Source organism: Macaca fascicularis, chromosome 3 (assembly GCF_037993035.2).
Source record: "Macaca fascicularis isolate 582-1 chromosome 3, T2T-MFA8v1.1".
Taxonomy (NCBI): Eukaryota; Metazoa; Chordata; class Mammalia; order Primates; family Cercopithecidae; genus Macaca; species Macaca fascicularis.
In genome coordinates, this window is record NC_088377.1 from 169,014,126 (window position 1) to 169,040,962 (window position 26,837).

The 26,837-nt window shown below is 37.0% G+C and overlaps 1 protein-coding gene across 3 annotated transcripts in view; it reads right to left on the minus strand.

Annotated features, from left to right (window-relative positions):
• Positions 1 to 2,007: 2,007 nt before the first annotated feature.
• Positions 2,008 to 26,837, minus strand: part of ZNF800 (zinc finger protein 800) — a 49,156-nt gene continuing 24,326 nt past the window's right edge. For all 3 annotated transcript variants that reach the window (XM_045388443.3, XM_045388445.3, XM_045388442.3), the window contains one exon: positions 2,008 to 3,323. In XM_045388443.3, coding sequence (XP_045244378.1) covers positions 3,137 to 3,323 — 187 coding nt within the window. In that variant the 3' untranslated portion in view covers positions 2,008 to 3,136. The remainder of the gene's footprint in view (positions 3,324 to 26,837) is intronic.

The following is a 26,837-nucleotide window of genomic DNA, read 5'->3' on the forward strand; positions in this document are numbered from 1 at the left end:
CCAAGTGTGTGCAAGAATTTAATATTTGATAAATGTGGAATTTTTAAAACAGTAGAAAAGGGAGTTTTCAATAAATGATGCAACAACTAAATAAATATTTAGACCTTTAATCACACCTATATTAAAAATAAATTCCATTTGGAGTAAAAATTCAAATCTAAAAATAAAAATAAAAAACATAGACAGATATTTATATAACACTGGGAAAGAGAAGACATTTTTAAACATAACACCAAAAGCAGAAATCATGAAAGACAGATTTATCTAAATAAAAAAATGCAATATTTCTGTTTATCAAAGACATCACAGATTAAATTGATAGATATCTGACAAAGAGCAAAATGTCTGCAGCATGCAGAACAAACAAATGGTTAGTGGTTTCAATATATAAAAAGTTCTTACAAATCAACGAAAAGTGGAAACCTCAACAGAAAAAGTATCAAATATGTTCATTCATTCCTTCAACAGATATTTTTTGTGCACCTAATATGTGTCAAATATTGTGCTACAGGCAGAGAATACAACGTTGAAGAGTCTAGACATCCAAACATGGTCTCTTCCCTTATACATTCTAGTATGGGAAATAGATCCCCCCAAAGGTAAATAAACAAATAAATAACACTACAAGTTGAGATACAGGATTATAGTGACGAAGGAAACAAAGGACTGATACAGCAAATGGGAGGACAGAAAGGTAGGGTCTACTTCAATAGAGTGCTCCGTGCAGGTCTTTCTCAAGATGTTATATTTAATCAGTTATCTAAAGGATATGGTTGTGGTGGGAGAGAGAGTGGCTGTGAAAAGCAGCTTAAACAGAGAAAACAGCATTACCTAGGCCCCTGAGGTGCAGAAAATATCTTGGCACATTGGAAGAACCAGTGTGGCTGCATTCGAGTGGGCAATAAAGAGAGGAGCATAGATGGGGGAGAAAGGATAGGTAAGGGTCAGATTGTGCAAGGCTATGTGAGCCATGGTGAAGGGGTTTAGATTTTATCCTAAAAGCAACAATTTGCTTAATTCAATTTGTGAGAAAGGTTGTTGCTACCACTCTATCAAAAATGTATTGGAGTGGTTAAGAGTGGTAGCAGAGAGACCAGGTGGAACTGGTGTCACAATATCCCAATAGGAAAGAATAGACAACTCCATTAAAAAGTTTGGTTCTAAAGGAGAGCTGAGAAATGGTTCACAGACGGAGAAGACGTGCACGAGGGAAGGTGTGGTTAAGATGAAAGACACTGGAGCATGCGTGCGGGGAATAATCCGTTGAGAGGAGGCTGGATGATGAAGCAAAAGAGAGAAAGGGGAAAACCTAAGGAGGAAGTCCTTGAAAAGGCAAAGGGGCTGGGATTCGGGGCATGAGAGGTGGGGCTGATCTGTGAAGCTCCCTCTATTATCACAAAAAGGAAGGTTACCAAGGTAACTGGGTTGGAGGGTCTTGTGGTGACAAGATGAGGAAGTCTGGATGTAGTAAATTCTGTTTTCTCAGGGAAATGTGAAGTAAACAGGGAGGAAAAGATCAGAACATTTTGAGGAGATGAAAAGGTATGAAGAGTAGTCTCAGATGTGGAGAACTGAGACTACAGTAGGAACAACAGCACCAACTTGAGGTTTGAGTTAACGAATTGGAAGTAAAAGTGAATTGGCTGAATTGTGTGTTTTTCTCAAAGAAAATGTTCAGTGTCCCAGTAAGGCCCATGAAAGGCAGATGGTAAGATTTATCCAGAGTTGGGATTTTGTCAGGAAAGTAAATTGGAAGAAATTGCGGTTCAAGAGTGCTGAAAGCAATGCATTTCAAGGAGAATGATCATGATAATGGATCACAGAATCTAGACTAACCAAGGATGAGAATGCAAGACAGGGGCTGACAAACAGTGGGAAAAAATGAAGCAAACGAATTAGCTGTCAGTGAGCAAGGAATCTAGGATAGGAAGATGGTGATCAGAGCATGGAATGTCTGATGATGTGCTAGTTCAGGTCCTCTTAGAAGCAGACACCAAGACAGGGTTCAGTGTGCAAGAGTTTTATTGAGGGAACTCCTGTGAAGGATAAAGGGAAGGAAGCAGGAGAGGGGAAGGGATCCTTCATACCATAATACAGGTATGACATCTATGAAAGGAGAGGGGAACTGGGCCCAAGAGCCTCAGGCTGCATGCAGCATAGTTCTCAGAAAGTTTCAACCAGGCCGCTCAGGTGTTCCCAAGCCAAACTTGCTTATCAGAGGAGTCCTACATCTTCCATGAACGTGCCACCACCAACACCCCGTGCTGTGCCCACTCACTGACTGGGATAGTGCTGGAGAAGCATGACCTCAAGTGCAAACCCAGCAGTGGATGCCTTGGGAAGGCAGGGGTCCTGTCAGTCACTTCCGCTCCCTGGAGCAGGAGATCTGAGAGGTCATGGTCACCACAGACAAGACTGTAGAGAGGATGCGGATTCTAATGACACGGTCTAGGACTGTGGTAGCAAGGACTGATTCTGAAGGGGAGAAATAATCACTGGAAATGAAGTTACAGGAAGGAGGGGACTGGATGTTGGAGTTCAAGTTCAACCACAGTTGTGCATAACACAACTCCAAGTTGTGTCAAGCACCCCACAGTCACTGAGGATTTGGACAGTTATTAAAACAATATTCTGGCAGATGGCAATATTTGGGGTTGTGGCGGGGGGGCGGGGGAGGTGGGCAGGGGAAACTAGCTTGTTGATGCCAGGATCTGAGGTGAAGGTTCAAGTAGAAGCTAGTCGTTGAATAAGTAATTATGACAAAACTCACTAGGAATAGGAAATCTATAAATTACAGGCTGAAAGGAAAAGGATGGTATTGTCCAGTGACAAGATTCTCAAAGAAGCCACGATTTTGGCAGGCAGAGGACGTGCTGCTCTGCGAGCAGCCACGACTCGCACGGAGGCCGCCCCCAGCCTGTCCCTAAGGCACGTGGTCCTCTAGAGGGCTTCACGGGAGAGTTCTGGCTCGACCCAGGGCCGACGAGGGCAAGGAGTAAAAGGGGTTTGAGGCGAGGCAGAGGACTCAGGGGTCTGCGGACTACTGGTCCGCCGGTGGAGACCGCCGCGGCGAGGCGCCTGAGGTACCGCGGTGCGGAGCGAGGGCGAGGTCCCGCCGGCGGCCAGGCGGCGGCGCTCACGGTGCCGTGAGCTTCCCCAGGCCCCGGGCCGCGTGCTGGCGCTCTCGGGCGGCGCCGCCGCGGAGCTTGGCGCGGCAGCTGGCAGCGGCCTGACGCGTGGTGACGGCGCCCGCGGGCGGGCAGCGGCTCCCGGGGGCGGCCGGGCGCAGGGCGGCAGCGCTGCGGGGCGACGGCTTCGTAAGGCTTCGGCCCGCACGGGTGGCAGCGGTCCCCAGGGAGGAAAGACAAAGACATGCGGGTTAGACACCAAGGAAATCGAGCCGACGCCTCTCAGCCCCGCAAGAGCTGCAGACCCACGGGCAGTGCGGTGCCACTTTCGCCCAACAGGGTGCCACGAGAGAAAACTGCGCTGGTCATAGGAAAACAGATCCAATTGAGGTCTCATGCAACAACTTAGTGGCAATTTAGGAAAATGTATCAAAACCCTTAAATGTCTGAATAGTTTGACCCAGAAAGTCTAGCTTGAGAATTTTCTCTTAATGAATAATTATGAATACCACAAATTTTTCATACAGGGTGTTCAGTGCAGTATCTATAATAGAAAAAAAAATGCCAGAAAAAAAAATGGCAAAAAAAGAAATTGGGAATGCCCTATACCCAACAATAAGGTAATGGTTATAGTCTTTTTCTTACAGCGAATACTAAACTGCTATTAAAATAATGCTGTGAAATAATACGTAATGACATGGAAAAGAATTGATACTATATGCAATGAAAAAAAATCAGTTTCATCCCCATTTGTACCATGTGTGAGTGTATACTTATGTGTACATGTGTGTACACATGACACATCACATATGTAAAAATGGAGAGAAACACACCAAAATGTTAAGCAGTTATCTCCAAGTGATAAAGCTGCAGGTAACCCTTTTTTAACTTATGTTTCCCAAATGTCATACAAGTATGTTTTATAGTAAAAAATATAATACAAGGAATTTTACTCCATTCTTGTGTACCCATTCTATATTTATCTCAATTCAAATTTGTGAAAATCTTTCTCTTCTATTGTGTAGCAAAGTGGTGGACATCAAAAGATTTTTAAAAATGAATAGAGAGTCCACAAAAGTAGTTTATCTTCCTCAAAAGTTCTGCATAAATTACAGTATTACAGAAGAGTTTATTGCTTAAACATTTTGCAGTTAATCAAAGCCACTGTCTTCTGTGACGTTATACCTTATTTAACTCCAGTAATAATTTCCACTTTAGAAAAAAAATTCTGGGCTTTTGAGAAATGAGAAATGTAATTTGATTTGTAATTTCCAGACTTGGGAACACAAAGTTTGCTAAAAACAGAAAAATGTGAGACAAATATTTTAGATCATACCAATGTTTTAGATTCAATGAATCTCTCTTTAGTTTGGAATAATTGAATGGGATCAAAACTAAAATATGACAATGAACTAGAATCTAAGCTTAACATCCTGGTCTCCCAATCATAAATTAATTTAAAATTTTAAGTTAATACCTAGGGAGTCTGTTTTGCCAAACCTTGTTCCGGGAACATGCATAAAAGTGATAATAAAATTATAATAATATAACACAGGAGAGGGGTTCCAGGGCTTTGTTATTAGATTGATAGAAGATCCATTATAAGTTTCCAATATATTTTAAGCTAAAGTGAGCTCAGAGTTGTCAGGCTGATTTTATTTAATGATGAGCAAATCCAATACTATTTATTGGAATGTTGCTTTGTTGTTTAAACAAACGATGACATAAGTAATCACACCATCCTGTAAGTTTCCTGCACCCTGAAGGTACTGGATACAATTATTGTGTCTGGAAGCATACTTTTGGTAAAAATTATCAGAAATAAATAAAATGTCCAAAGAGAACAAATCCTCTTAAGGCCAAAAGTTTGTGTTAACCAACTGCTCCTGAATAAAATGAAGGTTATAGGAGCTTTTTATAAAACACTTTCTCTCAAAAACCTTAGTATTCACCAGATGATGTAACCAAACAGTGTTAAATACAGGTAAGACAGAAGAGCATTTATTATTGGTGCTACAGTCCAGCTTTCACTATTCATACAGTGATTTCAATTTAACTCAACAATTTTGGAGTCCCTATTATGTCTCCTGCACTGTGCTCAGACAGTATGAACAAAAAAGATAACACAAGGTTCCTACCTTTGAGAAGCTTCAGATTACTCAGATGCGGGGGATAACCTGAATCTCTACATTACCTGCCACTGTCGTGCCAAAGCTTCGCATCCCATATTCTTCAAATGAGCTGATTTTCTCTCATTCCTATGCTCAGATTTATCCAGAGCAACCCACTGCCTCCACAATAGCTAAATCAATAGTTATTAGCCATTCAGGAAAGTCAATGACTAGTATGAGATTCTAACTAAAGATAGGGACTTCCTCCTCCAGAAACATGCGCAGAAATGCATACACCATATACTTCGTTTCACTGCACTGGAAGCTGATTTCCTGAACATAAGCAATATTTATAAAGGGTTATGCCTCCTTTCTCTTTTGAAAGAAAAATGACTGTTTGCTGGAAAAAAAAATTTAGAAAATTCTGACTGTTCAGCAGTACATCTCAACGAGATTTAGTTTAAATGAGTTGAAATTGTGCTTTGGCTTTTGACATAGCAACATATACTTCATCTTTGATAATCCATTACAACTTCTTCCCTATGGCAACAAGTGCTGAAATCCTTGACTCACAAAGGTACATATTTAATAGAATGAAAGCAGAATCACATAGAATGGAATTTGCCAGGTTAAGATGGCCTGCATACTGTAACACCAAATTCCTCCAAGACTTTCAAGTTAGACTCAAGTCACATTATTTCCTCTGCCTTCAAGTTCAATTAGACTTCTGGAAAGTCCACAGATTTCTGTCTGGTTAGAGAAAAACATCTTAACCTGCTCCTATTTCTTGACAACACCTTTTGGAAAGGTGGTGACAGCTGCTGATATGGAAAGTACTGAGACACAATGACGTGCGGCAATCCTTTCCTCATCAAGCAGGAAAACCATGCTGTGTTCCTGACATCACAGGTGCACCAGCTTCCCCCAGAGTGCAATTTTTCTTCTTCCATTTGAATATTTATTGAGAAAGATTATTTTGAAGATGTTGACAGTCTTTCCAGTTTCCAAAAGGTGTTCTAAAATGGAGTTCTTTTGATGACATCAGCAAGCACATGAAAATGTGAAGCTGGATGCACTGATAGGCATCAACAGTTTCATCCAGTTGCATGCTGAAGAGAAATACGCAGAGATGCCCATTTCTTCCAAGTCTGAAGTGAGTGATGTCATTTGACAGAAGTAGGGCCTCAATTTTCTTTCATGGACCACATTTAAGAACCTTTGAGTCAAACTATTTGATTCTGCACTCCCCTTACACTATTGTTTCCCACCTCTGTACTTTTGTTCTTGGCATTTCACCCACCGAAAAATGTTTTCTCCCTGCTCTCATCTATTCAAATCCTGTCCATCTCTCAAAACCCAGACCACAGCCAGTCTCTTTCATTAAGCTTTCCATGATTACTGCAGCCTGAAATGATCTATCTCTCTTCTGAACTCTGACAATGGTTCCTATCTTTGACAGTTCTCAAAATGTGGTTCTGAGACCACCACCTTCAAAAATGCACCATAATATGTATTTTTACAAGCACCAGAAAGAGCTGTGGTAATTTCTACCATTTTCCCGAATCTTCTTTGCGACTCTTAAAAGAAAAACTCACTTCCCAGGTGGATGGAGAGAAGACTGACAATGATTGTTTTTACTGGGGTGACCAACTGACTCATCTGAATCATTCCTTTCTGTACTCATTTTCACACAAAATGTTTTGATTTGTCAGTTGTATATCTGTCAGGTCTGTAGTGTCATTGCTGACTGCTGAAATCCTACACTTACCCATGGATTTTTCAATCACAACCTCCCAGTGTCATGGCCATCCTTCTAAGGATTCAGTGCTGCTACCATTTTCAAAATAACTTCACACTCTATGAGAAACAATTTAAGCAGAGCTTAAAATGAAGGCAAGCACAGTTAGATGGACATGGCTACAACTGACATCATATACTCAAATAAGATATAAAATCAAATGTATTCTGGAACCGAGCAGCAACTTCAAGGTGATCTCTTCCAACAGATTCACATTACAGATGGGGGAAATGTGGAGAATGGGGTATTTCAGAGCAAGAAACTGAAATTTAAAAGAATAAAAATCTTAAAGTTAAAACAATAGCAAAATCACATACAGTCAAAGGCACTGTCCTAATTAGCTCATGGATTCAACATTAAGGACAAATAAAATTGAAGAATTAAATGAAAAGAATTAAAGGATGAAAATAACTCAAAATGCAAAAGATGGATCACACTCATCTATAAAAATGGCCCAGAAGACTCTTTGATATTACAAGTAACAAGATGACTTGGACTCAAAACCAGTTATGCTTATTCATAATACTAGTTATCACGTACTTACTGTATACCAGGAATTGGGCTAAGTGTTTTACATACGTTAATCAGCTCAACTGTATTAAATTCTAATTGAAAAAAAGTATCAAAAGAGAAAGTCTACAATACCTCTGTAGGAAAAGAAATGAAGAAAGCAAAAGCTGGCCATGCATCTGCGGCCTGGACCAGTAGAAAGGATGCTCTGCATATTGAACAATATCTGGTCTGAGTGGCAGTTGCATTCCTATGGGGAAGATGAGTGTGTTGCACTACCAGAGCTTGCTGACACTGGTTGCTGAGAGCTGATTCAATGCTCACCAAGCAACCTTCTGATTATAATTTATTTTTCCATGTAGATTTGCCTATTGGGAGAAAATGCACTGAACCATAAACATGAGAAACCACTGTGCCTGACACTTCCCATCACAAATTAAAGAACTGAATTGTGGTATTTATACACTACTATCTATGAAGCTGATTAAAGTGGTGCAGTCTTCTAGTACCTAGTTACCTCTCTGGATGAACTAATAATCAGGGTCAGCCTTAGTAAGTGGTGGCCACATCAAAGTTACCTGTGAGGCCTGGCAGGGAGGCCAGCCTGCCCTCTGTCCTGCTGTCTGCCTTCTTTGAACAGCAAAATCCCACATGATTAAACACACACACACACACACACACACACACCATTTTAATTAGAAACGGAAATGATGGGAAAAGGAGGAACAAAATATAGTGTTTATCCATGCTCTAGAGCACTACCTTGTGAGCTTAGTTTTCACAGCAGATAAGGCCAAAGTGTTTTTTTTTTTTCCAGTGGCACCGATAAGTACTTATTTTGCTTATTAAAAGAACCATCATTCTTAGCAAACTATCACAAGAACAGAAAACCAAACACCGCATGTTCTCACTCATAGGTGGGAACTGAACAATGAGATCACCTGGACTCAGGAAGGGGAACATCACACACCGGGGCCTATCATGGGGAGGGGGGAGGGGGGAGGGATTGCATTGGGAGTTATACCTGATGTAAATGACGAGTTGATGGGTGCAGCACAGCAACATGGCACAAGTATACATATGTAACAAACCTGCACGTTATGCACATGTACCCTACAACTTAAAGTATAATAATAATAAATAAATTTAAAAAAAAAAAAAGATGAATTTCTAGGGATTAAAAAAATTCCCAAAGTATTGAATAAAAGTTAATTTCAAGAAAAAAAAAAAAAAAGAATCAGTCACCTAAGCAAAAAGAAAAAGTTCAAGTAGAACTTGGACATATAAATTTTTACCAAAGAATAAATATAAAAATATTTCAGATGTTCACAAATATATGCAATACATCATTACTTAAGGGTGTTGTTTCCTTTTGAGATGTTTTGTTGACCAGTTTTTGTTTCCTGACATCATCTCTATAGGAGAGAAACTTATAAATATAGCAGGATCCTAACATGACTTATCACAATTCTTGACAAGACTTTTAGTTCATTATCTTACATCAAGAATTCCAAAGTCAAAATGCAATAAGAACCATTAGGACCCTGTGTTCAGGGTTGAGGACAACACATGTAAAAGCTGCACTAAAGCTATGAACATCAAGAATACGATCTTACTTATTCAACTACTGAATTTTAACTATGATGATGGTGTTATGAAAATATATTTTTAGTCTGATTAACTTTTTTTTCCAATCAACAATGGTTGGAGTCTAATACTTTTTCAAACAGAATTACCAAGTATACAATACATTGAGAAGGCCTGCCATCTTTAGGAAGAAAGCAGAATTACTGACTAATTATCTAACGTGAAGTTCAAATATAAGTACTCAACCTCTATGAATATTATCATGGACATTTGGCATGGGACACATTTTTTAATGGATTTGTCTTTTGTGATACAGTTTGGTCCATAAGATCTAAAATCAGACAGTTCTGACAGGCTGTATTTTTCTCTGAGAATTAAAGCAATAATTGAGCTGATAGATAAAGTTGGCCAAAAAAAAAAAAAACCCAGAATGATCAAAATTAATGGTGTATTTTTATATAGATGATCATGAATCATATCAAGATAAAAATATATAGTTACAAACTGTTTTGAGAAACAAATGAAAAACTATTTCTGTGATATAAATTTGAGGTTGGAGATTTTAAAATTTAGAAAATGAAACAAACATTTGTGGTTTGACATTTATAACATCATTGCTTCTCACAGTTAAGATAAACTGTTTGTACAAACCGTACAAATTTTTACACAAGTCTGAAGGTAAATGATTTCCCTGAAAACTTCATCTCCCAATTCTTTCTCAAATGGAAAAGTAAATATACAATTAGCTATTTTTGGTAACCAGCAGTAACAGCTATTTATAAATTTCCCTTATTATTTTTTAACTTTCAACATTATGTATCATAAATCAGTGACCCTCTCCTCCTGAAAGAAATGTGAAATACTACATCATGTTGCATGTGAGGTACTCAATATGCTAGAAGTAAATAATAATTTAATAACTCTGTCCATTCATATTAATAAAAAAAGTTGTTTAATAATAATAAGCGGTACAGTAAAATGGAAAGTTCATGGACCAAGGAACAAAAAAATCCCAGGCTCTACAATTTTCAGACATTGTTAAGTAAAAAAAGGCAAGGTGCAGAAAGGTATGTATAAGATGCTACCATTTGTGTGAAGGACAATGTATACATTTCCTTGATTTTACATACATGAACTAGCTCTTGAAAGTCCAAGAAACTGGTAACTTCTTGCCTCTGGGGAAGGTAATGGAGGAACTGAGAGATGGGGAAGGGAAAAAACTTACCTTTCACAGTATTCCTTTTTGTACTTTTAAAAAACATGTTATTATATATTAAAATAATCTTAAAGAGATAGCTGGCTTCTATTCCTGACTTCTTCATCAGCTACACATTTGACCTTGTGCAATCACTTACCTCAATTTTCTCCATTTTAAAATACTAAATCTCTAGATTCTCCATGTACAACTCAACAGAATTATGGCTCAATTGAAGGTATATACAAAATATCAGGTGGTGAAATAAAATAACTATTAGCCTTAATTTGCAAAGACTTACTCTTCTTTTTATTCTGTATTGAAAATAAAAGTGTGGTTAACCCATTTTTTAACATATCCAAACTATTGCTTCTGAGATACACACTCTCAAAACATTTCAATTATTGAATAAATATTAAATGCAAGTATAAAGAGGTAGAATTTTTGTGGTAGAGTTTCAAAATTGAACCTGAGATAGGAAAAAGCTGAAAATCACCCATATATCTCCAAAAAATTATCCCAAGAATCTTCTAAAAATCACCCATAATCTTTATAAACAGAAGATACTAAAAGAACCAGAGAAGGCCAAGAGTAGAGCAATAGAAAGCTTAGACCAGGAAAAGTAGGACATGAAGAAGACATTACAAAAAAGAAATCAAAACTTACTGATACCTTACAGAACAGGGAGAATGGGGACAGGCCTGGTGATCCATTCTTTCATAATTCTACCTGCTGCAGGGTAAAACTGCTAGCCTTGGGTCTCAAAGGGCTTAGAGTCTAATTGGGGGGGGCAATATAATTAATAATGCAATAATAACACAAAGGATAGAAGTAAAAAATAAATGGTAAGGTAAATGTGAGTTTATCAGAAGAGGTCTCCATGAGTTGGAACTCTCAAGAACAGATTCATAGACGAAAAAAGACTTTGAAGTCTGCGTAATAAGCAAAGTGGTGGTGGCAACATGGATAAAATGAAGAAGTCAAGCAAGGAGAGTCAGTTCTAGTAGGATGGGAGCAGTAATCGTAGATAACAGGGTGATGAATTTACTTTTAGACATAGTTTGATTCTAAATAGTAACTTGGCTAAAAATGTTAAAAAATTTTTCAAACGTTGGGTTGCCAAATTTTCTTTATAGAATACTACATAGGAATGGTAACATGCTAGTAGTATATCAAAACTGGCTGACTAGGCAAGATCAACACATATCTAGATCCAACTTTTTAATAAGCAGGGCCCTGAGGTATGAGAAAATCACACTTATACAGGATGTTTGGTAACCATCTTCCAGTATTTTCTTGCAGCTACCTAATATTATTTCCTAACACAACTTTCATACTCAGGAATCAACTCCACCCAAAAAACACAAACCAGGAAATCAAGAGGTGCCAGTTTTACTTTGCCATTGATTAAGCTTGTGAATTGGGCCTGGGTGATGAAATTGAATGCTGTGGGTTTTAACTATATGAAAAAATGTCGAAACAAAATAAACCAAAAAAACCATCTGTCAGTGATCTAGTGATTTTGTAAAGCTAAAGCAAAGATGTATAACCACTTAACTTCTAGCAAAATACACACTATAAACTCAAGATATTTGTTATTACATGGATAAAAAGGTGTGTGTGTGAGAGAGAGAGAAAGAAAGAGAGAGAGTGTGTGTGTGTTGTTATTGGTAGCATACTGATAAACATTGTAAGAAATTTCTAAAAATGTATTTCTAAAATGTTGGCATAGGGCAAGAAAGAATATCAACAAATATAAAGAAGGCTATAAAGCAAATGAAGTCCTCAATGTAGAAAGCATATATTCTAAAATTCTATTCTACTTTTTATTTTTGTTATAATCCTTCAAACACCCAAATACACATATCTTCATCAATAATCTCTTAGTGATTTACTGGGGTGTGAATGAGAATATAGAGCCTTGCCAGGAAAAAAAAAAACTGATGTTTAAACAAATTTATTTAAAATGAGAGACTTGAAACAGGTAAAAGTTTATGGTTAATATAATTGTGTGTTACAGCAGTGTGCCTTGTATTATTTGATGTGGATATTAGGCTTTAATGCTAATACCCATCATTGATTAAAGTATAAATAACAAGAAAGAGAAATCATTTTCAAAGCATTAAAACAAAAAACTTTAAAAATATGTGTGTGTGTGTTTACTATAGATCATAAGGGAATAACAAAAATTGTTTTATTATAGCTATCCTCTTCTAATTCAGATCTGTCATTTCTATTATTAACTTCAGTTTTTAGGAGTTATAACTCAGCCATAACATTTACTGTATTGAAACTTGACAAAGTCTCCTGGGAACTCTTTCCTTTAAAGGCATATTTTAAAAGTTAATGCCAAAAAAGTTTGATACAGACCAATGGCATCTTGAGTGGTATACAGACCTATGCTTTATTTATTAAATCAATGGTTTCATCCCAAGCAAGGCTGATTTCTGAAAAGTCATCTTGCATATCCTCGTAAGTACCCACTGGCCTGGGGATGCGTGGTGGTAAATAGGCTGCTTCATTTCACTTTTAAGGAGACAAAAATTTCCACTTTAATACTAGTGTTTTCTAGATGGCAAGATCAGAAACAGTTTTATTGTTATGCTCTTCCTCCAGAAAGGAGATGGAAACGGGAAAAACCAGTGAGAGCCACAGGATGACGATGTAGGATCTACATTTCATTAAATATTCACCAGTCAAAAAAGTGCAGCTTTGCAAAGAATAATTAATATATTTAAATCATCTGTTCAACCTTTAATAGTACCTTTATTCCCTTAGACTCTGGCTATGGATACTAAATTGCTTAAGTTTCTCGTATGGATTATGTCAAATTCTATCAGGATCAGCCAGATGGCTTTCTCCTAGTTTTCCTTGACTAGATTAGGCACACAGACATAGTACCTGCCTAGATCAGAGGCAAGGGAAGTAAACCATAAAAATTCCTGGACAGATCAAAGCTATGGGACTCAACAAATAAATCTTATTTAGTCCAAGAACACTAATAAATTGCTTTATTTTTAAAATAAGATTTTTCCTTTTTCAAGAAATAATCTTTTAAAATAGGTCTTACAGATTTTATCTTAAAACCTCTCTGAATACAACACATAAATTAATTCATATTGCCTAATACTATTACAATTTAATTATTCAGTACTTCTCAGAGTAACATTAAATACACGTTATATTACATATTTTATATGGGGATGGGGGTAACAGAGAGAGAGAGAGTGAACCAGAGCTACCCAAATACCTGCTCCCAAATGAAAAACTAAAATAGATAGGTATTATCATAAATCACATAATAAATGAAAAGAATCCATGTAGTAGTATAATATGTTGATTCTATTTATTCTTCCTGGCAATCCCTTCAAAGTCTATGGCTTCAACAACTACATGAACACTAATGACTTCTAAATCTCTAGCCCCTGGGCAATTTCGATCTTGACCTCTAACCTGTATATCCTACTTCTATTAAGCATCTCCAATTAGATGTCCCACTACCACCTCAAACTCAACATACATATCTAAAATTTAATTCAGCATTTCCCCCTGGAAAAGTGTTCTTCTTCCTCCTGTATTCTGTGCCTTGAAGCATGGTGCCACCCACCTGCTCAACTAGAATGCCTGAAACTGAATCATACTAGATTCTTTCTTCGTCTCCACTGCCTGGAAAATTTCATTTCTGAAATAATTATTTCACCTGTATCCTTTTCTATAGTCTCATTGCCAAAACCTGAATTTACATCCTATCACTCTTACGTAGACTTCTGAAATAGTCTCCTAATTGATTTCCCTCACACAGTCCTACATCCCCACCTCCACTCCAATTCAGTTCCCTTGGTGCTATTATATGTCCCTGTTTATAATCTTTCAACAGTACTCCTAATCTTGAAATACAGTTCAAACTATTTACTTGGTACATAAAAGCCTTGTTGATTTGTCCATTTCCCTGTCTCATACTCCTTCCCTTAATCTACATGTGATTTCATGTCTCTGTACCTACATGGAAACTTTTTCTGCCTATCTGTTTCAAAACTCAAGAATTTAGGAATTTTAAGTCTTTCCTAACTCTTCAGTGTGCCTTAATATTCCACGTCTGTGTCCTTAAAATGTATTCCTCCTCCATCATACTTGAAGAGGAACTGCACTGCTTATCTCTGTACCTTACTCAGTGCCTCACATGAAGCAAGAGCTTATCTGTTTACTGACTGAATGAAATAAGTCAATGTAAGACAGTGAAATCTGAAGAATACTCATGGAATGCTTTAACTTTTGATACTGAACAAGCTCTGCCAAAAAAATTGTATAATTTAATTTGCTTATTATTACTAATCTGTCCCCATCATATTTTTAAATAATTTATTTCATCTTCTACTCAATAAAGCGTGCTAAGTTGAAATCTTCAACCTTTAAAAGGCAAATACCTCATTTCAAACACAACTAGTCTTACAAGTAATAAACTCTTTAATTAACATGTAATACAAAGGCCTGCATTACTCAAGAGACTAAAAGGAATTTGGGTTAATTCAACCTAGCAAATACCTGTTTGCCTGCATATCTAGGACACCATCTACGCATCAGTAGCATGTAAACAAATCTAGCTGTCACCACCCCACAGCCCCCAAATCAACTACAGGCACATCAGTAAATCTGTCACGTATGCCCCAGTATCCCTTCAGCTTCCTATGATCAACCCAGTAAGGTTTGGGTTATTTTTAATTCTTAGCAACAAAGTTAATTTAGTTATTTAGAAGCTATAACATTATTTCCACCTCTGTATGGAACATACCAAATTAAAATTCTAACAAAGAGGACCTGAAAGCAAAATATTTTTAAGTAAATAAATTAATTTTTAAAATAGGGCTTATTCAAAAACAAACTTGTCAGTCAATGCCTTAAAAACGATAAACACACCTAGTCCTAACAATATCATAACGAAAATTAAGCACGTGTAATCTTCAGAGTTGAGTTTTATTTTTAAGAGGCAACAGAGTCTCTGAACAGATGACTTGCTTCTTCTACTTTTATTTGACCTCAAAGGACCATAGCTGACAGGAGGATAGGAAATGAGAAATTACTTTTAGATTCAGGTTTATCATTTATCTGATGGTCATTGGAAAAAAAGGACAAAGTTTCATCCTCTGCATACTGAAACTTTAATGGAAGACAATATCCAAAACAAAACTATTTTAGACTGGATCTAAAGCCCATTACACTTGTCTTATAGAAGAAGCAAGAGTAGGAACAGATACACCACACTTAAATGAAAAAAAAAGGAAATCTTTTAAAATGTAGATGGTTATTATTTATAGCCTTATTGTTCAAAGTGTGGATCATGCACCATCAGCATGAACATCACATGGAGCTCGCTGGAACTGGAAAAAAGGTCACACCCAGAGCTCCTGACTCAGAATCTGCATTTTAACAAGGTCCCACATGATCATATGTTAAGGTTCGAGGTTCTCTGGTTTATATAGTTGAGTAGTTCTGGCTATCCCATCAAATTACCTGTGTAGTTGGTACAAAATATATAGGAGCTTGGACACCACCACCAGAAATTGCAATCTGATAGATGTGGAGTCAGCCAGACATCTGCATTTTTTCAAAATTTTGTCGGCTATTTGAATTCATATCCTGATTAAATAACCAACCACTAGTGTAATCAAAAGAATTGTGGCTTTACCAAAGTACAGAACTCCTTTAAATACCAAACTCCTTTACTCTAGTACACTGAAAATAACATTTTATATATTCATGTTTCAGGCACTCTACTTTGTAAAACAGACAAATGTTAATTTATATATTTACATATAATCCTTTATAGGAGATTCAATAATCTCTCCTACAGAAAAGTTGATGTCAACTCAGATGTATGCCCTTCTCCAAAGAGACCCAAACTGATTCTTTCCTGGAACAAAATAAATCTGAAATCACAAGGTATCACTAGCGCATAATATTACTTGTGATTTTTTTTTTTAACATGGTAAGTCATCCAAGAGGGAAACTTTTATTTATACTAACAGCAACTCAAATACTCAATTCAATCAACAACAAAGTTAAAATAAAGAGTCAAAAACATGAGAACTAAAATATGAAAAAATACTTTATCAGTGTCACTGATATCACTACAGGTATGTAATGAAGCATGCAAATGTGTACTTGGGAGTATAATTAAGTTAGGAATAAAGACATAAGTTAGTATTGCTTCTCATCAATAATGAGCAAAGAAGACTGATCCTGGCATGATACTGGAGCAGTTTTGCAGGTCACTTAACCAATAGCCTCCATCCAAAATGCATTCCCTCCACAAATTCTATTGCTCACAAACTGTGTACTTGGTACTGTGTTCAGCACTCAGGACACAAAGACACAGCCCTGCCTTCAAGGGCCTTTTTCAGTCTAGCTGGGGAGACCCAAATAAACAGGTAGTTACAAAACACGGCACTAACTGCCACAACAGGAGAGGGAGAGGGTGGGATGAGTATATTGAAGGGTACTCAGCTGCCTTGGAGAGACAGGGAGGGTTCCTAAGAAATGAGTCCTGAAAGAAGAGAGGTGGGTAATACAAGAGGACATTCCAAGCTGAGGTCTTGGAAAAAAGTGCATGAATTTGCACTTTAAAAATCACTGTAAGGCCAGGTGTGGTGGTGTGTGCCTGTAATCCCATCGCTTTGTGAGGCCAAGTCAGGAGGATTGCTTGAGGCCAGGATTCGAGACCAGCCTGAGCAACACAGAGAGACCCCATCTCTATGAAAAATAAATAATAAAAATTAGCCAGGTGTGGTGGTACAGGCTTGTATTCCAGCTACTCAGGAAGCTGAGGAAGGAGAATCACCTGAGCCTAGGAGTTGGAGGCTGCAGTCAACTAGGATTACACCACTATGTACTTCATCCTGAGTGAAAAAAAGGAAAGGAAAAATCACTCTGGCCTCAGACATGAAAAAAGCCTAGATTTATAAAATTCTTGAGAGTAATCAAGTCGTATTTTTCCTCAAATCCTAAATGTTTAGTACAGTCCTTGGCATAAAGTAGTTGCTCAAGTGTAGATGGCTGAATAAACAGGTGAATGGAATTACATATAAAGAAATTTAAAATCCAATAAAGTTTAGCCCATGAACTATATTCATGAATTCACTAATATTTATTCATTCCATGTGTTCTAAACATAACCTATTCTTGATGACTTTGGATGAACAAACTCAGCTTACGTCGAAAAGTATATCGTTTGGAAAGGTTCTCATTCAACACAGTTTCGTTATTAAGCTTTAGAACTTAAGGCAAAACTGCTGTTACCAAGTAAAAAGCTTAAAGCAAAACTGTGTTGAACATGATTCTCTCCTAAGATGCTGAATAGATGAAAGCCACACCGTGAAGGCCCTATATAAGATGACGCCTCAGGCCTCAACGTGTGCACAATTCCAACAGAGACAGAATTATTCCAAGGCCAAGCACAGAGATACAATTATTCCAAGCCCCAGTGTAAGAACTACCTTTCCCAAAAAGCTTTTTGTGGAAATGCCCAAAAATAATATTTAGACCAGGAAAAAAATCTAGTAATCTGTTATTTGATTGGAATTTCCTCAGAAATACAAATTGCCTCCATCAGACAAGTGTGACACTAAAACTGCTTTGATTGAATCATCATCAAGCCTGGTTCCATCTTCTGGTTAAAAAGGTTCCACAGTGCCCTCACTAAAGTGTCAGTGTGGAGTAGTTAAGTTGTTCACTCTCATCTTTAGGGAAATAAATGCAAAAAGCAAAAGGGAGAAACCCACTACTATTTTAAACTACAGATTAAGGTCTGTGAGAATGTAGTAAGAGTCTAGGACCCTGTAACTTCCCTGCCTTTGCTTCTTGGTATCTGTTTGCCTGTACTGCCTGTACTTTGCTATTATCCATTAACTCATTCAACAGATATGTTTTAAGTGTTACTATGTCCCAAGCATTGTGCTAGGCCTCAGGGTCTACATAACTCTCCCTAGTCCCTTACATAAATCTCTCCAGTGGGAAGAAAGACATTAAACAAATCAATGCACAAATATAAACATAATTACAAATGGTATTAGATGACAGTAGGAAAGGAACATGAAACAAACAAGGAAGGCAGACATACTTTATCTTTATTTAGAAGTGACATTTGGCAGAGACCTGAAAGATAAGTAAATTAGTCAAGTGATGAACACACAGTAACAACAGATCTGTGTTTTAGGAAGATATTTCTAACAACACAATGGAAGACAGATTAGAGAAGGTCAGTTAAGAGACTACTGCAATAGTGAAGGTAAGTGATAACAAAACTACTAACAGTACAGATGGGAAGGGGAAGCAAATGTGAAAAACATGCAGAGGCAGGATGGATAGGCATTGATCACAGATTAGGGAGAGTATAAAAGAAAGAAGTTAAGGCATTTGCCAGGATTCCAACTAGCATAGGTAACCGGAAGGGTAGGAGTTAGAATAACTGAGACAAGGAGCACATAGGGAGGAACAAATTTTAAAAGGAAGATAAGTTTGGATTACTGAGTTTTTTGTTGCATTTAAGATACCGGTGACACATTCATGTGGAGATGTCTGATATGCAGCTTTGAAAAAAAATGGTCTTAAGGAGAATGGCCAGACTAGAAAACAGACCTGGAGTCATCTTTATAGAAGTGGTAAGTGACACGTTGGGAATAGAGAAATCACTAAGAGTATATAAAAAGAAAAAAAGACATTAAGGAAACCTTAATCCATGTTTGAAGACCTAGTAACAAAACAAAAGTTAGTGGCAAAAGAGAAAGTATTAAATTTCACAGAAACATCAGTCCAGTAAACATTTATCAACACCCACCATGTTCTAGGTACTATGCTAGACACAGGGGTATAAAAAAAAAAGCCAGGACCCCTACCCTTAAGAAATGTATAGCTTAGAGAAGAGATAGAAATAGATTATTTCAAGAGAGTTGTAAATGGGGCACCACAGAGACACAGAAGGGAGACACCCAGGAGGTCAGGGAAAACTCACTGATGTGAGGCATTGAGATTAAATAAAATTATGCAAAGAAAGTTGGTAAGGGCAAACCAAATGAAATCAAGACAATGCTCCTGGACTTCTAAAATACTGAGTAAGATAACTGGTTTAGGAAAGAACTTGGTTGGAAGGAGTCAAAAGAGGCTAAAGTGATTTAAACTGGAAAGAATAATCTGTTCTTGGAAGAAAATAAACATAGAATATGAAAAAAGGGGACAAGGGACAAGGGGTTTTTGGCCAAAAGTGTACAAGTTTTGGGTGAACTGTTACAAAAGAGAGATTGAAGGTGCCAAGCTGTGTAAGGATTTGGGAAAAAAGGTGGGTAAAGAGAACTTATTTGAAGTTTGCTGAGCTTTATTTAATTGTGTATTTCTATCTCATTAGAAGATTTCACTAAAATATTACAGAAGTTCATTACTTTCCAAAGGTTTGGGGCTTGTCTGCTTCTTTTGAATGCAATACTGGAACTGGCCCAAAGTGACCCAGTTATACGTGACCATGAATATGTGGAAAAGGTAAATTTGTAAGCACTAATGGTTGCAGAGGTCAAGCATGATGTAAAGAGAGAAGTCACTAGATTTCACATTTATGTGGTGACCTTCAAGTGAACTTTCAACTGAAATATAGGGGTAGAAAAAAATTACAGACGGTTCACAAAGTGAATGGCATAGCCATGGCTCTAGCACTTTTCATTCATTCATTCAAAAAAATATTTACTGAATGCCTATGATGCACTAGGAACTAGCGTGGACTTTCGTGAATCAACCATGATCAAGAGACAGATTTCTCAGAAGCTTACAGTCTGATGTAGAAGGAAAAGAAGGAAATAAACAATTACAGTGTGACAGAATCAGTACTAACACAGGGTAGTATGAGAGAACATGGAAGTTTGACAGACTAGATGGCAGTAACTAGGTTCAAGGTAGTACAGAAGTTTATTTTTTGACTGAAAGGAATTTGAACATGTTTGTAGGTTGAGGAAGAGGAGCTAGTGGACAGGGAGACAGAAGCTGGGGAGGGGTAAAGAGCAGGAGTTGTTGGAAGAAAGTCCAGTGAAGCAGACAGGCAAGGGTGGAAGTGCTGGACTTGGAACAGAAGAACAGCTCTTCCTCCAAAGAAGGGACAGCAGATAAAAAATAGTCCTGATGTGAAAAGAGAGCAGAAACAAATGTCCTCTACTTTTTGTCATGATATAAGCAAGATCTGACTTTTATAAAGGAAGCAAAGATGGGGCTGAAGGCTTAAGAACAGTGTGAAAAGTTTGAAACAGGCAAGGATAAATGAAATAACCAATCAACTCCACTTCTTAAGATTATGTAAATGAGAGAAAGTACCATCAATCAAGTATTGTAGGCATGCTTTGTTTGGATCTGGAAGTGGAACACGAAGTGAAAGGTGAGCTGCATTTCATGGAATTAGATTAAGTATGAATTAAACAAAAGTAAATATTAAGAATTATCAAGAAAAATCACTAAATGCACACCCATATAGCATGCAATTATATATGGGCTAATACTAATACAGTCCATGTAGCATACCATGAGTTTGAACCTGTCACTATTACTTAGTAGCAATGACAGAATCTAGAAGGTTCACACAATGAAGGCAGGCAACAGAAACCATAAGTAACCAGAAATGAAGAGGAATCTCACATGTAGAGAAGCTATACAAATTAGATCATGTGATGGGAAAAGAAGTAAAAGCCAAGACAGACTATTGACTAATGATACGCCTGAAGATAACTGAAGTGTTGTTCCTGCTTTCCTTCTTTCTTCCTCCATCATTCTCTTAGCAACTGTTGTGTGCTAGGTACACTACGAGGCATTGGTGATACAAAGAAGACAATTCTTGCTTGTAAACTCAAAATACATTCCTGCACCCACAGCCTAATGTTTACAAAAAAAAAAAGTGTCCTGAGTTTGCTATTCAAAACTACATATTGTTCAATAAGACATTAATCATGAAGAAGCAAAATAATATCATAAAAGATCAGCAAATTCTTGAATAATTAGCAAAAGGTGCCACCAAAAATGGCATCAAACTCCAGCATAAAGGCCCATAAAATAACAAAGTGCTCTAACTTAATAAACTTCTGTGTATCTTGGCTTTATCACAGATGTTACATTTGACTTTTCATTTAACGGTTGGATTATTGCCAACAAGAAGGCAACGAACATCAAATGGCAAAGCAAGATAACCAGAAGCTAAGTGTTAGAAAGTATTTCAGAAAGAAACTGATACAAGTTCAGTGATCACTACAACAGCAATATTTACTGAGCTCTTCCCTGAGCCAGGTATTGTGCTAAGTACATTATATACATCATTTAAGCTTTTATAAACTCCCACAATAAACATACCTATAAGGTAGTTTCTAATATAATCATTTTACAGACAGGAAAATTGAAGCTTAGATTTGGTAACTTGCCCACACTACAGAGCTAGTAAGCAAAGCCAGGACTTGAACTCAGGTCTTCTTGACTCTTAAAAAATCTGTGCTTTAACCATTGTATGATTGTTTCCCCAAAAGAATGGAATGATGCTAGGCATATGATGGATGCTGGATAGTGTCTGTCATCGAAGGAACGAATGACAGGATATAAAGCAGCCATTGCACAGTAAGCCCAAATGTGGCAAGCATAAATAGAAAAGCAGAAACAATACTTTGAGGATTCACTAAATCACCAACTCAAACTGTGCAGCATAATTGTGGATGTCTGGAAAATAGCAGTAACTGACACAGTGGCCTAATATGCTGCTACAAAAAATGTGATAGCTCTTTCTGAGTGAAAACTTTAGGCTGTCTATGAATCTACAAAGCCAAAGAAAGAATCATCAGGCAGTTTAGAAAAGGAAAGGCAGATACTGATCAAAAGATGTTTTCTCAGTATGGAAAGGACTGCTGATATTGCATGGACATAACAGTCAAGATCACAACTTGCCTTTCATTCTGTCATCTTTCAAAAGAAAGAAAAACATGTATACTGGAAAGCTCATCACATTTTAGGACTATCGTCTTTTAAAAGATTCCCACCAAAAGATTCCTACTATGGGGCCCAGGGCCATGTTTTATGCCACTGACTCTGCCACCATGATCACAAGTGACAGGACCAAGAGAGAGCAACTGTCCCAAGAGCAGCCAATCTACAGATTGACCAGCAACCTATGAAGGGGCCCGACATGAGAGATTTGCCCAACAAGCAATGTCTCTAACTGGACTAATTAGATTTCCTCTTATAGGAGACTGAACTCAAGCTGTACAGAAGGGGAAAGTAGCTGAAAGACATAGAGCAGAGGACAGAACGAGGCAGTTACGACCATATCGAGAAGACACAGGGTGAGGTAATTCATTTAAAAAAAATAATAAAGCAGTCTGAAAAGGACTAATAGCAGCAGAGAAGCAATACTTCTGCTGCTCGAGGGCAACATCCAGACACTAGAGTTGCATTGATTTTTTTTCTAATTTCTGTAACACCTACCTAGTTGAAATCTGAATGGTGAAGCCAAGTTGTACAATTACCCTTGGATTCCTATAAGGCCTGGTCACTCACATCTCCCATACTATCCCAAATAAAGTCTTCTAATAAAACTCCCCTTAGAAGCTACCAAGTAAAATTCTGTGCTTGCAACTCAAAAAAAGAGCATAACATAACATTTGTATATATGGGTACATATGCACTCACACACCTCCAATTAGATGACATGGCAAGCTGGATGGTGGCTGGCAATCCAAGTATTGTAGGTCTGACTTCCATCTTGCAGCATTTGTGGTTTGAACAGTGTTACTTACCCCTAGTTAACTGTTCTAGAGAGAAGGGCCTCTATCCTGAACCTTAAAAATTAACACCTCCTACCATTACAATTGTGCACTTTGAAATTAAAAAGATATCCAGGGCAGTTAAATAAACAAAACCAAAACAAAACCAAAAACTCCTTTAAAAATTTCTTGCCCATATGTATGTGTAAATCTGTTTGTGGCCGAATTTTATGGGAAGTAAGTGAAGTTGTTCTCTTAGAATCACAATAAACAATAGCTTATTAGTCAAGATGGCCAGGTAAAGAAAGGAAAAATCGGAAAATTGGGAAGACGTTTTGTGGAAAGTATAACTTCTAAGTCCGGAAAATTATTTGTTAAGTTTCACTAAATGTGTTCTTGTTTATCTCTGTGGGCCTCATTACCCTATCATCCTCTCAAAGCCTACCTACACAAAGAAAGGAGAATGAGGTTAAAAAATTCTCAAACATCTACAAATGCCCAGTGCACTGCATCACAAGGAATTTGATATATATCTAATAAGCAAGAGGCATGCAAATAACATGGCTACTCTCCTACAGAAGTTTATATAAAACTACCCTAACATCTTCCTCCCTAACAACTTCTATGTCAAAACTGAAGGAAACTACATAAAAATTATTTCCCTAAAAGTCCTGGGTGGTTCAGGTAATTCAATCATTTGTGCACACTATGTTCCTAATGCTTCACTATTTTTTTTCTTAGAAGAAAAGTATTCTTTGCTTTTTCTGTCCATCTAAAATAAAAGCTACTAGTCACAACTAGCAGGTACTTTAGGGTTCAGGTACACCAAAGTAAGAAGAGTTTCAACTGTTTTTAAAAACACTTTTGCACAGCTGGGAAAGTCTGACTAAAAGCCACAGTTCTATTTCTCAGAGCTAATTTATTTTCAGGACAGTCCCACAAACAGATGGGATTAAAATCCAATTTTCAAAACCTAACTTGTAATGAAAGCTAAATGCACCTAAGGTTCATTTCATCTGAACACAACATCATTACATACTCTTGTACTGAAAATGTTGCCAGATTATACAGAGCAGGACAGCCAGATAGGATGCTCAAGCATCCAAAGACAGGTTGTTTTGTTTATTTTGGCTATTTTTTCAATCACAACATTCTACTGTTTAAACATTACAATGTTTTGCATCCCAGGAATATGTTCTCGCTACCTGACACAAGCACTTGAGTATCAGAAACATAAAGAAGCTGCACAGGTATAAGAATACCAGCATTTGATCTGAAGTTCAAGATGTGAAGAGTCATCCAAATCTAGGGACTCAAAGGTTCTCTGGAGATGCAAATTATACTAGTCCCTGAACACTAACATTTCTAAAATCATCACCTTATCATTTAAAAAGCCAGATCAAAAACAGTCAGGTGTGAGAGTAAACTCTCTCAGCAGATAATGTAACAGTACTAGGGCCTTAGCTAAAATGTGGAGTACTGCCACAAATGACAACCATCGACAGGACTTTTAATAATTGCTATTCTCTTTTTATCTTTTCATGACACATTCACCAAAGAAATTTCTGATTCAGCCCAAATCGTGCTCTCCTGAAGAACCTTTTATTTCCATAATTGAATGCTTCCTTTCAAGCAGTACTACATTGCTACAAGTTTTGTTTCATCAAAATATTTTAGCATGTTATCCAATTAATATTTGCTTCATGTCAGTATCCTACACATGACCAAAAGTAAAACAGTTGTGTGATGAGACAAATAACTAATGCAAATGTTGAGACATATGTATTATTCTGGGGAGAAACCATAAAAACAAAGCCTAACTTAAAATCAATGTGCTTAAAACTCCCTAATGTCTTTTTCAAAGTAAATGAAAAATGTATGAGAATGATAAACTACTAGTATCTGACTAGAAGAGAATTAGCAGCAAATAATATAGTTGGTTGCCTTCACTGTCCCAATTAAATACAAAACCAGCAGATAAAACTGAATGTGTAGCAATAAAATTCTCTCATCTAATGCATAAATTTCTATGCACAATTAAATAGGTAAAAAAATCCATACTTGAATATGTTGTGCAAGTCACTTACAGCAATATTATATAACATTTATTGTGATATGCCAGAAACTATTCTAAGTGCATTATAGGTATTTTTCATTTTATCCTCAGAAAAACCTATAAAATAAGAAATAATAGCCCCATTATAGGTAACTATAATCCCCCTTATAGGTAACTAAGGCATGGAAGGTTTAAGTAAACTTGCACAAGGTCTCACAGAGGAAATAATTTATGGATCCAAAAATTTCACCAACTAAAATTCCAGATCATTACATTAAGCTGACAAAATGATAATGTAGTAAATGTGCTTTGCAAATACTAAAATGTGCAAATGTAAGGTTGACTAAGGGCACAGGTTTTGTCAGATCTAGTGTAAGTTTCTTACCAGCTATGTGAACCTAATAAATCACTGAACTTATTCTAAGTTTCTATTTTCTGTTCCATAAAATAGGGATAATGAAAGAATAGGTTTTACTTCATAGAGTTGTTGGTAGGATTAGGGACATTACGTGTGTAGATTTAGCAGAGTGCTTGGCATATAACAAGCACACCATAAATATTCATTATTATTAGCTATTACTAAGAATTATCTTTCTTTTTTATAAACACTTAACACTGGTAAAATTTCCTAAAAATAAGTGAAATTCATCAATATTGAGATGATAAAATTTTAAGACTCGAAGTCTCAAAATACATGATAGTAAAATTTAGGATGGAAAAGGCTTCCTTGCCTTAATGCCATTATCAAATATTTATTTAAAGTGTCTTGGTATAGATGAAAATGTGCTAGGTACCATACAAAATTATCAAGACAGTCCCTGACATCAAAAATGGACAATCAAGTAAATTAATTCTGCTGAGTGGACACAAACATCAAAACCTCCAACTTCGGGCATTTTCTCAAGCAGATGCACCTATGGTATGCTAGGTCCCTTTTTGTTTGTGGTGTTGTAGTGGTGCAAATATGTAGAGGAAGAGGCTTGAAAATAATAAGCCTCCCAAATTTGGTATGGAGCAATAACGATTCAGGAGGAAATGAGCTGCATTTTCCACGCTCTTACCCTTCCAAAAGACACTTTAGCTATCTTGGTACTAATGATTTCCACTAAACTAGAAGAAATAAAGGCAACGTAGGAGCTGGAAGCTCAGAGGAATAGGGTATAGAAACAAATTAGGAGGAGAGAAATGAATCCGGAAAGTTAGTTAGAAAAGCCAAAATAATTGTAGGTTTTAAGTGAGACATGTTTTTAATCTGCATTCTACCATGTGTTTAACGCCTTAAAAAACCACAGAACAGCTATTCCTGAAATTGCTGATCCTTATTCCTTTTCAATTTTATCAAGGATCCCTTTAGCTCTTAAAGTCAAAGAGACGAAAGGATAGCACAGAGTACAGAAGGATTTTGTCTAACAGCACAGCCAATATCCTGCCGCATATATCTTAGAGCTTGGCTTCAGATCAACTGAAAGCCATGGCTAAATCATAATCCTGATAATCTATGGATTCCATTAGAAAAATAACTTCTCCAACTCCAAACTAGGGATCTAGAATACTTCAATGGGTCACTGCAGGAAACCTGGACACATAATTTCCAAAATTTTTGAAGCATCTCTATCTCATTTTCAGAAGTCACGCTGTTTGAAGAGATCTTTTGCAACTTCACAACAGGAAATGATAGCCACTTGTAC